General features: G+C 38.5%; 1 protein-coding gene across 1 annotated transcript; it reads right to left on the reverse strand.

Annotated features, from left to right (window-relative positions):
* Positions 1 to 4426: 4426 nt before the first annotated feature.
* LOC131631304 (uncharacterized) lies at positions 4427 to 6376 on the reverse strand. The gene is made up of 2 exons (XM_058902102.1): positions 5689 to 6376; positions 4427 to 5598 (listed from the first exon to the last, which is right to left on the reverse strand). The coding sequence occupies exons 1-2, from the start codon at positions 6374 to 6376 to the stop codon at positions 4427 to 4429; spliced, it is 1860 nt and encodes a 619-aa protein (XP_058758085.1).
* Positions 6377 to 14440: the final 8064 nt, after the last annotated feature.

Consider the following 14440-nt stretch of genomic DNA (forward strand, 5'->3'; position numbering starts at 1 on the left):
TGGCGCCATTTTTTTGAATTTCCCAGAAACGAGTTTATTTTATTTTGAATGATGGGTGTGTTATCTACGAATTCATCGTAGTGTCCCAATGGTTACAGTGCGCGTCCAAAAGCCTTGCCTTGCCTTAGGTCTGGGGTTCGATCCCCCCTCAGACCTTTTGTTCAGTTATTTTTTTTAGCTCATTCATTGCTTTGTTCTACATATAATCATATGGGCTCCCTTCTTAAACAAGCCACGCGCGTGGCCCAGTTGGTATTTGTTTTGTTTGGTAATCTATAGGGCGTGGGTTCAAGCCTTGAAGGAGACAAACCCAAATTTTTTATCACTAGTTTCCTTTGTTTTATTCACAAACTTCACATAATTATTTAACCTATCAAATTAATCCATTTTCACTTCATTTTTCACACACTTGTTATTTAATATACCAATTTTATGAATAGTCAAAAAAATCATAAAAATATTATTTATTTCATGTATTTTAATTAGGTTTAAAATAGTATGTTTTAAGTGTTTTCTTAAATACTTTAAGATATATATTTTCATTTTGTTTTAACCTAATTACTTTGTGAATAATTTTATGATAAAACCCTAATTATTTAGGTCTTAATTAGGTATAGATTTCATCTTTGCCTTAATTAAGTTGACTTTTGTCAATATTCAAAACTGTTTTCAATCTCTGATTAAACAGATGATTAAGGTTTTCAAACAACAAAACCTTATATCATTTCAATCATTTTCAACTGTTTCTCATAAACAGTAAATCATTTTTAAGTGGTCCTCTATTAGAGTGTAAGTCCCAACACCTTTTTCTTTTCATAGTTTGTTTTCCAAAACTGTATTTACAAAATCTTCTTTCTGTTTTCAAAACATTCTTCTGGTATTTGAAGGGCATTATTCCCGGTGAAACTCTTCAGATACCTATGTGACCTATGTCCATCTTCACTTCTTCTGTTTTCAAAAAACCATTAACTGTTTATCATATATATATATTCAACTGTTATCCATCGATTGCTGGTAAGGTTTTGTACATACTTCTTCAAAGGCCTCCACTCCATCCAGGTTAGGCTTTACAAGCTTTCAATTTACAGTCTTTGTTTAAAATTACTGTCAAATATAGAACTGCTTATATATTGTTTAGAACTACGTTTGAGTGTAAACCCTAGGACAGTTAAACTATATATATATTATAGGAATATGACCTAGGATTGAGAATGTCTTCCCGGTGAAGGCTCTTTCCTAATTAGAGATCTGTAGTTCAAACCCCCAAGATGAATTATTCTCGGTGAAACATCTTGGCAAAAACCTTAGAATCCAAAAAATAGGACACATCCACCCAAAGAGGAATTATTCCCGGTGAAACCTCTTACCCATTTGCTTAAAGCCAAAATAAGTTCAAAACTACATAGCTTTCTCTTGTGCTATAACAAGGACCCTCGATGACCCTCGATTAGCCTCCTCTTGGGCTTTGTACAAGGACCCACAGGCTTCTTAAAAGCATTTCCAGCTTCCTCTTGAGCTTGTATACAAGGACCCATCAGGTTTCTTATAAACATAGGAACAGGTCTTTAGTCACCTTTTAACCTACCCTGGTGAGTTTCTTCCAATTTAAACCAGACTTAAAACAAGCTAAGTTTTTCTCAATTTTACATTGAGTAGACCTTTTGGAATGAGAGGCATGGACAGTCTCTGTCACCCTTATCTTCATTAATCTTCCTTAGCAGAGTCTAGGATCCATGTTTTGTTTATCCTCAGTCAGAGTCAGCCTTCATCTTGGGCTTTAAACAAGAAGTCTCATTAGATAATCTTTCTGCCATCATCTTAATAAAAACCCCTGGAAAGGGTTAGCCTCCAAATCATTCTTTCATTTTAACAAAAATCCCTGGAAAGGGTTAGCCTCCAAATCATTCTTTCATTTTAACAAAAACCCCTGGAAAGGGTTAGCCTCCAAAATCACTTCTTCAAAAACCAAAGATTCATTTCTCTTAGGAGATAATTTCCCCAAAAGAGTCAAAAACCCGTGGAAAGGGATAGCCTCCAAAGTCAATTAATAAAAACCTGTTTAAAAGAATAAAACCCCTGGAAAGGGTTAGCTTCCAAAAATCACTCTTTTCAAAAGATAAACTCACCAGCTGAGTCAAAACCCCTGGAAAGGGTTAGCTTCCAAAAAATCAGTCTTTTAAAAAATAAATCCTTCAGTAGAGTCAGAAATCCAACAAAAATAGTTAGCCTCAACCTTGGGCTTCATACAAGGCACCAAAACAATAAAACTCCCCTCTTAATAGTCAGCCTCAACCTTGGGCATTGTACAAGGCAGATAATAGAGTCTCCCCAGTGAGTCCTTCATTGTTCAGTAGCCACAACCTTGGGCTTTGTACAAGGCAGATAAACCATATGTCGTGTGTCAAAGATTCCTAACATCTAGGATCTTTTCCCATAGAGTCATCCATACTCAGTTTATTTAAGAGTCCGCCACAACCTTGGGCTTCATACAAGGCAGAAAATAATATTTCCCCTAGTTAGAGTCAGCCTCAATTCTGGGCTTTGTACAGAACACCAAATAAAACCCATCAAAATAGATTTTCCCTAAGTAGAGTCAGCCTCAATTCTGGGCTTTGTACAGAATACAAAAATTCCTTGTAATTAACCCCAGTGGAGTCATCTCCCAAAGTCAATAAATAATACATTAAAAAGCCTCAAGCTTGGGCCTCATACAAGCCAGTTAAAAATCAAATCTTTTATACAGTAGATAGACATAGCTTATCTCTATAGAGAGATCTTTCCTCTATCTCACCACATTCAAACAAACAAACATTACATTTCATTTTAATCAAGTCTCCCATTTAGGATTTTGAAAGGCATGAGCTGGCAGTAAAACCCAGACATGTGGTAACTTTCCCTAATTTGGATGAGCATCTTTCTTTCATTTAAGAGACATTTGACTGGTATACTTGCACATACACAAGTAAGGTTCCCCTCTTGAATGAAATGAATTCAGTTATTCTGTCACTCTTTTAATGTTTGTGGTGGAATAGTAGAAATACCTCTCTATAAAGATGACTTCATGTCTCTTTACCGTAAACAGAGATTTAATTCAAGCTTCAACCTTGAGCTTCAAGCAAGGCACCCAAAAATAATTAATAATTAATTAGTTCCCCGAACTACATTAAGCTCTGACTTCCATTAGGGATATGTAGGCATGAGGTTCACAAGGAATCTCAGCGAGCTAATAAAATACCAAAAATAGTCTGTCTGTCTTTCTTTTATTCAATTCAATTCCTTCTCCTAATACAAAGGAGAAACTTTCCCAATAATCATTAGCAGCACAAACACATTTAGACACAGAGAAGGTTCCTGTAGAGTACTACAGATATGTAGGGTGTTTAAACACTTCCCTATGTATAACCGACCTCCCGGACTCCAGAATTTCTAGTCTAGGTGAATCCCCACACTTAGCAAACTCCTAGGGTTTAGTTGAGATCTTTTTTTCCCTTTCCTACTCGTAGGACAATAAGAAAGTTCGTGTGATATCGTAGGAAGAACTGAAACAAAATTCATCCCACCACGGGCGCATTCTCCTTCCAAATTTCGCGTGAAGGGTCTAGCGTGCCGTCCTCCCAAGTGAAACGGGGAGGTAAAAAAAACGACAACCACAGGCCTTGGGCTTTTTAAGAAACACATTAGGGTTAACAAAGTTAACCTAATTCACAAACCAACTGTCTGTTACATAATGTGTTGTCAGTAGGATCTTCTGAACGGAATTTGCAGCACTCAATAAAAAGTTTCCTAAACAATTAAAAGTGATAAATCAGGAAACACAATTAATAAACACTAACAGATCCTGCTGTCACGCATGGATGTCATGACATTGATCATGACATTCACTACAAAAGCTGTATTAGCTCCACACATATATGCAACCTGCATATACACAATCAACCAGGTATGTTTTACAAATAATGCAGCCAATATGCAAACACCTTCAATCTCCCCCTTTGGCATATTTTTGGCTAAAATATCCTGTCACACCATACCAGAGGAAAACTTGCAGCGGATAACCAAAACACAATAACACAAGCTAATACAAACAAACAGCATACATCACCAGTATGCACACAGTGCTCAGACAAAAAACAGACAGACAGCCACAAGAGTAGCACAAGCACGAACAGATCAACACAAAGATAAGCAAATAGAATTGTTGATCACACATAACCACCATTCTTGTTGTTCTGGGGTGACACATAATACTTTACTTCCCCCCCTGTTTGGCCACAAATGTTACCAAAACCAAAAGAAAACTCCTCCTCAACGAGTTTAAATAAGTCCAAAAATTTAAACTGACCGAAAAAAAATAAAACAGACGGAACTAAATGCAAAAGAACAAATCAAACAAAACAAAAATAAACACACTAGACTCTAGTTGCAATTACTGCTCAGAGTCAGATCCAGCTGAGGTGTCTGAAGAACTTTCTTTCTCAGAGTCATCACCGGGACTAGCACTCTCTTCTTCCAATTCTTGATCATCTTTCTCATTCTCATCCATTTCCAGAGTACGTATCATTTGTTCAAGAGACATTTTTCTAGATTCCAGTTCTTTGCAAGTCTCTTTTAGTATTGCTATGACTTCTTCTTTTCTGACTGATGCTCCAGATTTGGAAGTTTCAGCTGATGTCATGACAATGTCTGGAACATGCTTTCCTTGAAACAGTTTGCAATGAAACAGTTTGTAATGTTTGAATATTTGATCCAGAATTATACCACTCAAGAGGGATGGAAATGCGATTGGACCCTTAATATTGAAGCTTCCAGCATGCTTCATGGTTTGGTCAAAAATATATGCTCCATAATCAAACTTTGCCTTTGTTCCTATAGCATATAGAAATCTACCAAGCACAGTTGAGATAGTGGACTTGTGATTTGTTGGAACCCAATTAGCTGCTCCTATTTTGTGAAGCATTGCATACTTGATGCTCAGCTTACTTGCAGTTACCTTCTCTTTCATGGGCCAGCTTTTTACCTGCTTGGATGTGATCACTAGACAGACTTGGTTGTCTGTTACTTCCAGCTCGATTTGAGTTTCATCTATTCTTCCCAAGAATTTATTAATCACAGAAGGAGAGAACGATACACACTTACCTTTTACAAACACCTTTCTGTAGTCTGCACTTCTTCTATTGCCACAGTCTTCAGATAGGTTTACCACAAATTCTTTGACAAGCTTCTCATAACATTTGGGAAGATTGCACACAGTTTTTAGCAGTCCAGCTTCTTGAATCAGCTCTAAGACCTCCTTGTTTTCAAGAGCATTTGGAGCCAATTCCCTTTCAACAGCCAATCTCTTTTGGAGAACATATTTCCATCTGCTGACACTAGAGGCATAGTGGAAAGACACATTATCAATGGGAACTTCAGGGATGCTAGCAGCAAGCTTACTGGTTGTAGACTTCTCCCTTGATGGAATGTCAGGGACATTTACTTCAACATCAAATTCAGGTTCAACAATTTCCCGCTCTTTTCTTTTCTTTGGAATGACCCTGCTCCAAGATTTTGAAGGACCAACCCCTTTACTCTTGGTAACAGTTTTGCTCTTGACAGGACCTGTAGAAGTACTCTTCTTCCTGACAATGTCTTTGGCAGGGTTGTTCACTTAAGTTCTCCCTTTTGGTGATCCTTGAACAACAACTTTGCCTTTTCTTCTTGTCATTAGCATGTTGGCTACACTCGGATTCAAGGAGGTAAGTAATTCGTCGTCAGAGTAATCATCTAAGTCTACCACATTAGTATCAGTTTCAGTATTGGCCTTAGGGTGCTCATTATTGTCAATGTCATTGACATCCTTGGTGACATTGGTATTCTTAGTAACCCCTTGTTCATCCTTGTTGATTTCTAGGTCACTAACGGTATGAACATCCTCATCCTTACTGGTGTTATTGAGGGGATCAGCCATTATGGTTTGAAGAGGAATAGATATTCCAGGCACTTGATGATTCTCCTTCAAAATACGAGTAACAATCCTGGTAATTGCGCTATCGACATATTTGGATCCTTCTTTAGTAAGTTCCTCCATGGTAGCAGATGTTGAGGATTTTCTACCCTTGTTGTGGATACCCTCATTGGGTCGTTTTGCATGAGTCGTTTTAGGCTTTGTGGCCTTTACTTCGTCACTGCTAATCGTCCTTAAAGGGACAACCTTAAGGACCCTATTAGGGTTAGAGGACTCTTCCGGTGTTACTGAGTCTGAAACGGGAGATTCATCATTCGATTGCTGAGACAATCTGAACCTCAGAGAACCAGAACTTGTTTCACACTTGTGAGAGCAATAGAAGTAGATCAACCTCAGAGAGTAGCTAGCAAAACTACTAGGAAGGTTTGCCATTTTTAGAATACTAGGGGATCGAGGGAGCTTTATATGCACATTGAGTGAGGGAAATTTCAAAACATGGATTTTTACAAAGCCCAAATAGTATTCCCTCACGTTGGTTAATTGCTATAATAAGTTTTGGTAGCAGATACCCAACATACCCTTTTCTGTCACATTGTCTTTAGATGTTGTTGTAACATTCTCTGTGACATTGCTTTCAGACAGAATTTTAGGATCATTGCTCACATTTGACTTTTCCAGTTTTCTCTCCCAATCTGTAATGTCCATCATAAGGCTTACTCTTTCTTCTAGCAGAAATCTATTGATACTTCTGTACTCCCTTACTTTTGCACACAATTTCTCATTCATTACACATGTCTCAGAAAAGCCAGTAGACAAATAAATTTTGGTGAGTTCTCGAACATAGGATTTTTCATCAGATTCATCAGATTCGTGTCGATAAGCTTTTAATTCGTCTTTGATCATGGAGTAGTCAGAGGGGTGGACAGGTGTGTCAGGCTTCCATAGATAGCAATTATCCTTAGATCTAAATCCCTTCATGACTTCCTCATTTGCTTCATTAGTGATGATGCACTCATCTTTGGTGAACCTAGCATTAAATCCTTCATCACACAACTGACTGTTGCTTATAAGGTTTGCAGCCAGTCCTTGCACAAGTAGAACGTTGTTTAGATTGGGGATACCCACCCCTTCAGTCTTTCAAACACCTTTGACTTCTCTTATTTCTCCATCACCCAGGGTTACATAGGTGTTTCCTTCTAGTTTGAGATCTACTAGAGAGCTCTTCCTTCCGGTCATATGATTTGAACAACCACTGTCAAGGTACCAATCTTCTTTTGTTGGCCTCCTTAGAGAAGTGTGTGCTATCAGAGCAACATTCTTATCTGCCCATCGTTGCTTTCTATTGTAAGTATCATGATCAAGTTTGACTTGTTTAGTTTGGTCTGGATATCCAAATAGTCTGAAACATAATGGCTTTATGTGACCAAATATTCCACAGTGATGACACCTCCATTTCTGAAACCTTTTCTTTGAGTGCCTCCTTCTTATGTTTCCTTGATGTTTTGGCATTTGGATTGACATCTGGTTAGTCACACACGTCTTGGATTCTATTCTCCTGAGTTCAGAGATTAATTCCTCTTTAGCCACAAGTCCCACTCCAGACATGTCTCCTGATCTTTGTCCAGATTCCAGAATTTCTTCTAGAGTATCATATCCATTGTTCAGCATTTTGAATGACTTGGTCATTTGATCAAGTTTGTGGTTCAACATTCTTACTTCACTACTGAGGGAGTCTATGGTTGCAAGATGTTTACTCTTTTCAGTTTCTAGTTCTCTTATGATCACCTCTTGTTTCTCCACTTGTTTGCAGACTTCAGCATTCTCCCTACACAACTTCTTGTACGAGGCAGCTAGTTCATCAAAGGTTAGCTCATCATCACTGGACTCATCATCAGAATCATAGATTCTTGTTGAAATTGTGACATGCTTTGCAGTTTCTTTTTCTGAATCTGAGTCTTCGTCAAACCAAGTAACAGTCAGTCCTTTCTTTTGCTCCTTGTGGTAGGTAGTAAATTCAGCTTTAATGTGTCTGAATCCTTCACATCCATGACATTGAACCCCTTTCCCTAGATAGGGCTTCTCCTCGGCTTTAACCCTTTTGCTTGAGTCATATGTCTGACTGATGTCATAGGAAGTGTTCTTGACATTAGGTCTGGACTTCTGATCAACCCTTTTAATAAGTCTGTTGAATTTCTTTCCAAGCATGGCTATGGCGTCTGATAAATTCTCATCACTTACACCATTGCTTTCTTTTGAATTATCACCTGTGTTGGTGACAAACGTAATGCTTTTGTTCTTCTTTTCAACAGGCTTACAGATGCTTGACTCAAATGTTTGGAGAGAACCAAGAAGTTCGTCCAGCTTCATGTTGCTGATGTCTTGAGCTTCCTCTGTGGCAGTCACCTTCATATCAAATCTCTTAGGCAGTGATCTGAGGATCTTCCTTACCAGTTTTTCTTTAGTCATTTTCTCACCTAAGGCTGCAGAGTTGTTTGAAATCTCGCGGACATTCATGTAAAACTCATAAATGGTTTCATCCTCTTTCATCTTGAGATTTTCAAACATAGTGGTAAGTATTTAAAGTCTGGACATCTTTACCTTGGACGTGCCTTCATGTGCTGATTTGAGAATATTCCAAGCTTCTTTAGCCAGCTCACAGTGTTGTACAAGTCTAAAGATGTTTTTGTCAATACCATTGAACAGTGCACTTAGGGCCTTGGAATTGCCCAACGCTAACTCTTCTTCAGATTTGCTCCATTGAGTTTCAGGAATTAGAATAGTGGTTCCATCTTCCAGAATTTTCTTAGGATGTTTCCATCCACTTTAAACCGCTCTCCAGGCCTTGCTGTCCACTGACTTAATGACTGCTAGCATACGAGGTTTCCAGTAGTCATAGTTAGATCCATCCAGGATAGGTGGTCTGTTTCTAAACACTAACAGTTCCTTCTCCATAGTACCAGAATTTTGTTATCCCTAGATCTCACCCAGATGTAAATAGGCAGGGTGCCTGCTCTGATGCCAATTGAAAATTCTAGTAACACACGCTCGATGTCAAACTGGATGTTATGACATCCACAATTACGCGCACAGACAGTAATAGTAAAACAACAGAAAACAGTAAAGAACACACAAAACTGTTTACCCAGTTCGGTTCAAACAACCTACTCTGGGGGCTACCAAGCCAGGGATGAAGTCCATTATCAGTAGTATCAATTCAAAGCTAAACTCCCCCGTTTACAACTTCTCACTTAATCACTACCAAATGACCCTTCTACCTAGGTTCTACCTAGATATGTAATATCTCCATTCCACTCCCCCTCAATTACAGCAGTGATTACACATACACAATAAACAATTACATATAGAAGACACACTTCAAAAACACACCTTGATCTGCTTAAAAGATTCAATTAAGAGACACACACTCGTGCTTAAAAGCTTAGAGTGACACAACAAAAAATCAAACTAATTCCAACGCAATCATCAAAGATAATAGCGTTGATCACATGAGACAATTACAAAACAGCAGTTCTTCACAATACATAATCTTCTGTCTGTGTTCCAAACTAGGATCGCAATTCTTTTTATATGCAGTCTTGGGCCTTGGGCTTTTTAAGAAACACATTGGGGTTAACAAAGTTAACCTAATTCACACGCCATCTGGCTGTTACACAATGTGCTGTCAGTAGGATCTTCTGAACGAAATTTGCAACACTCAATAAAAAGTTTCCTAAACAAATAAAAGTGATAAATCAGGAAACACAATTAATAAACACTAACAGCTCCTGCTGTCACGCATGGATGTAATGACATCGATCATGACATTCACTACAAAACCTGTATTAGCTCCACACATATATGCAACCTGCATATACACAATCAACCAGGTATGTTTTATCAATAATGCAGCCAATATGCAAACACCTTCATATACCAACTCCACTCTCTTCTTTGTGTGTTGAACCATCAAAATTTAACTTCCAAGGCTTCAAATCCACATATTGTTGAGGGTTTTCGACCACTGTATGGTCTACAATAAAATCTGATACAATTTGTCCTTTCATTGCCTTAAGAGGTTGAAAGGTTAAAGAATACTTAATGAGGGCTAAAGCCCATTTGCCAATTCGACTGTGTAATATTGGTTTGGATAGCATGTGTTTAATAACATCAAAATGAGATGAAACATAAACTGGCTTTATATAATAATTAAGTTTTATACAAGAAAAATATAAACAAAGGCAGAGTTTTTCTATGGCAGTATACCTAGTCTCTACATCATTAAGCACCCTACTTAAATAATAAATGGCTCTTTCGATACCATTTTCATCTTCTTGTGCTAACATGCTACCTATCGTAGTATCAGAAGCTGAGATATAAAGTCTCATATGCTTCTTCCCATTTGGAGGTGATAAGATGGGTGGGTGCATCAAATATTGCTTGATTTTATCAAAAGCTTCTTGATGCTCAACGTGCCATTCGAACCTTCCTTGCTTAAGACGAAGTAAGGGGGAGAAAAGCTTACGAACGCCCAGTCAAATTAGAGATAAATCTTCTCAAGAAGTTTATCTTTCCCAATAGTGATTGCAACTCCTTCTTCGTGGATGGAGGTTTTGTATCCATAATAGCTTTCGTTTTATTTTGGTTAATTTCTATTCCCTTCTTATGGACTACGAAGCCTAGGAAATCTCCAGTCTGCACAAAGAAAGCATACTTAAGGGGTTTCACCTTCAAACCATGTTTCCGCATTCTTTCGAACGATTGGCGAAGATGATCGAGATGACTATCATCAGAAAGAGATTTTATAACGATGTCATCTATGTACACCTGCATAAAAGTTTCTATAAAATCGTGAAATATAGAATTCATTGCTCTTTGATAAGTTGCTCCAGCATTTTTCAAAACAAAAGGCATAACGACCCATTCATAGGTTCCTATTGCCCAAGACAACGAAAAGATGTTTTAGACACATATTCTTATGCAATGAAAATTTGGTTGTATCCTGAATACCCATCTAGCATGCTTAAATATTCGTAGCTTGCGGCTGAGTCTACTAACATCTCTGCCACAGGCATGGGATATTCATCTTTAGGGATTGCTGCATTCAGATCACGAAAATCTATACATACCCTTAAAGAACCATTCTTTTTAATAACAGGTACTATATTAGTAATCCATTCGACATACCTCGTAGTCCTAATGAATTTAAAACAAAGAAGTCTTTCAACTTCTGTTTTAATCTTTGAGAGAATCTCTGGCGTGAATCCTCTAGGAGTTTGCTTGATGGGCTTCTTCCCTTCTTTTATTGGCAACCTCAATTCGCCCAAGTCTCTTTCTAAACCAGGCATCTCATCATAGTCCCTGGAGAAGCAATCTTTATTTTCTTTTAGTAACGCAATGGCCTTTGTTTTTAGGACTGGCTCCAATTTTACGCTGATATATGTCACCCTCTTCCGACTTCCGTCTCCAAGATCTACTTCTTCGAGTGGGTCTTGAGCTAACATCTTTATATTTGGTGCCATTGGATCCTTTTCGAATCCCAAAGGTTCTTCATCATAAATTGCGTCTAATCTTTGACTTGCTCCTTCGCTTGAAACCTGTTCGTCATAGATCTTAGCGTCAGGTGGTTGTGGGATAAAGTGTATCCCTGGACCTGGTACTTCTGATTCTTTTTCTATGGCCTCAAAAGCCGTGTTTGATAGTTCGGCCTCAAGAGCCGCTTTTCTTTTATTCTCGGCTATGTAAGCCGAAATCTTTTCGAAGAAAGATAACTCAGACATATTCAACGTCTTCGTCCCAGCTAGTTGGCCGTGTTCCTGGTAATCTTTTGATGTGTTTTGTATTTTTGGGATCTCCCATTATTTCTCTATTCCACTGAAATCCATTAGGGTGGAGAGATAAATAGTACATAGCATTTTTATTTGGAGAGTATATATCTTCTTCTACATGGCATGGCCTTATGTTGGCTAGGTTTTTGTCGAAACTTGTTTTGTTGACTTGGTTTACTTCAGACATATAGTAAATTTGGTCTCCTTCTATGTTTTCGACTATTCCGTCTTCTCTCCAGATAGTTAACCTTTGATGCATTGTTGAAGGTACTGCAGCAACTCCATGAATCCATTCTCTTCCCAACAAAAGGTTATAGTTCGCCTTCGCTGGTATTACCATGAACATAGTTGGCCTTGTGACTGAACCTACAGTTAGGTTTACTTGGATAATTCCCAAGGTTTGTCCTACTTTTCCTTCATAGTTGGACAAGACCATGTTATGTGGCCTTACGTCTGTGTCGAACATTCCAATCCTCTTCAGCATATACTGGGGCATTAAGTTCATTGCTGCCCCTCCATGAACGAGGACCTTGTTGATGCCTATATTTTTCGATTTTGGCTCTTATGTAAAGAGGTTCCATATGATTCCTCATACCCTGATCAGGTCTTTCAAAGAATGCACTCTACTCCTCGACAGCACCATTATTCAGCACATAGTAACACACTGGTCTATGTTTTGCCATTTCTTCTTTGTCAACTTCCTCGCAATCATCGACTTCCGTCTCTTGATAATATTCATGAGGAAGCACTGGCACCACATTGCAGTTGAAATTTATAGACGAAACTCTGTCTGAATCGAAATCATTAGTCATCGTGTCTTCGTCTTTCCAAGGGCTAGATTTCACCTTTTCCTCTTCTTTTTAATTCTCAGAACTGAACAACTTGCGTTCTACAGGGGGTTTGTTTCATTTTTCCCCCTGCATTGGGATTTTGGTGCTGCTGGATTCTCCAACCTCTTTTACCTTGGATTCTTTTCGGGCTTTCTTCATTTTTTGGTGTCTCCTCCATTGAGACCTGGACATTGGATTCATACCTTTGTAATTATCAAGCCTGTACATTTCTAGATTTGACGCCTGGAACTGCCTTCTATAAGCCATTGCAGTTCGTCCACCTTGGTCCCAACTTCGCCATTTGTTATTCCCCGCGCCAGCTTGTGTCCATCTATCTATGGGTACTTCTGCTGGGAGTTTGAATGTCACTCTGCGAGCCTTGGGATGAGGGCTATCAGGCCTTCTTGATGATGTTCGATTATCTAATATGTACATATTGGGATTGACTCCATGAACATCCCAACCAGTAGAGAATGATATCCTTTTGAATGATTCTGCCATCAGGTTATCATATACTGCCCCACACCTGGGACACATAATGATTTCATTTTTTTCCTTATGACATCGAACCAAGAAACTTACAAGACTTTCACCAGGCCTTGGGTAAACCTTCAACAACTGGTTTTCTTGCCTCCAGTGCCTCTTCATTTTGTTTCATTGGGCCCTTTCATAGTTAGCTTGAACCCTTCGATTCAGCATGATTGAGCACCTTGGACACATCAACATTCGTCCAGTATTTTTCTCATGGCACCTCCAGAGATAATCTTTCAAGCTTTCATTTGCCCTTGGATTTCCATGGTTTCCTTTTTCCTTTTTCCTTTTCGTTCACCAAACATTTTTCTAGTTCTTCAATTTCAGATAAAGGTTGTCCAAGATTCACCATATTGACTCCTGCTGGGGGAACTTCAGAAATCCTTATTCGTTGGAGCTTTATCTTGAAGTCTTCAGTGTCCTCACTAGTTTTCTCCATAAGACCCTCAGTGGTCTTTGATTAGAATAATTCTTCAACATCAGTATTGAAGAACATGTTGTTGCTTAGGCTTCCAGTAGCCTGCTTTCTTGCCAAAACCATCTCCCATTCCGTGATGTCAGCTTCAGACACATCCACCATGTTGATGTCGACTGGTTCATCATAGCTGGTGTCAACGACATTGAGGGGATCTGTATCGACCTTCATGTTGTTCTTTCCTTTGTCAGCGAACTTCAAACGACCATCCTTGATAGCATTTTGAATTAGATCCCTGAAAAGAAAACATTGTGAGGTTTTATGGCCTAAAAATCCATGATATTTACAAAAACCTCGTTTCTTCTGTTGTTCTAACGGGGGAACTTTAGAATTGGGAGGTACTATCATCTGGCCATCTTTTACTAATAAATCAAAAATTTCGTCACACTTGGTGACGTCAAAAGTGTATGTTTTCTTTCGGAATTTGTCATTCTTGTCATTTTCGACAAGGTTTTTCCCATTAGAAGGAGTGAGCAATTTACAAGAGTATGGAGGTGCCTCTTTTAATTCAGCCAAGTCTATTTCGACTTCATCGAAACTATATGAATCATCAAAGTTTTCAACTTCGGCATCTTCAACCTCAATATAGGCTACTCTCTCTTGTAATTCTTATTTGCTCTGGCCTTTTCAGCTTTCAGCCATTCGACTTGTCGAACTCTATCTGCCAACTGGGCCATATCTCTCAAATATTGAGTATCTAACTTCTTTCTAATTGAATCGTCCAAACCGCCCGCAGCCATTTCGACTAATTCATGTTCGGGAACAACTGTGAAACATCTTGATTTCAATAAACGGAACCTATTCAAGTAGTCATCTATAGGCTCTGTGAATTTCC

Source organism: Vicia villosa, unplaced genomic scaffold (genome assembly GCF_029867415.1).
Source record: "Vicia villosa cultivar HV-30 ecotype Madison, WI unplaced genomic scaffold, Vvil1.0 ctg.000800F_1_1, whole genome shotgun sequence".
NCBI lineage: Eukaryota > Viridiplantae > Streptophyta > Magnoliopsida > Fabales > Fabaceae > Vicia > Vicia villosa.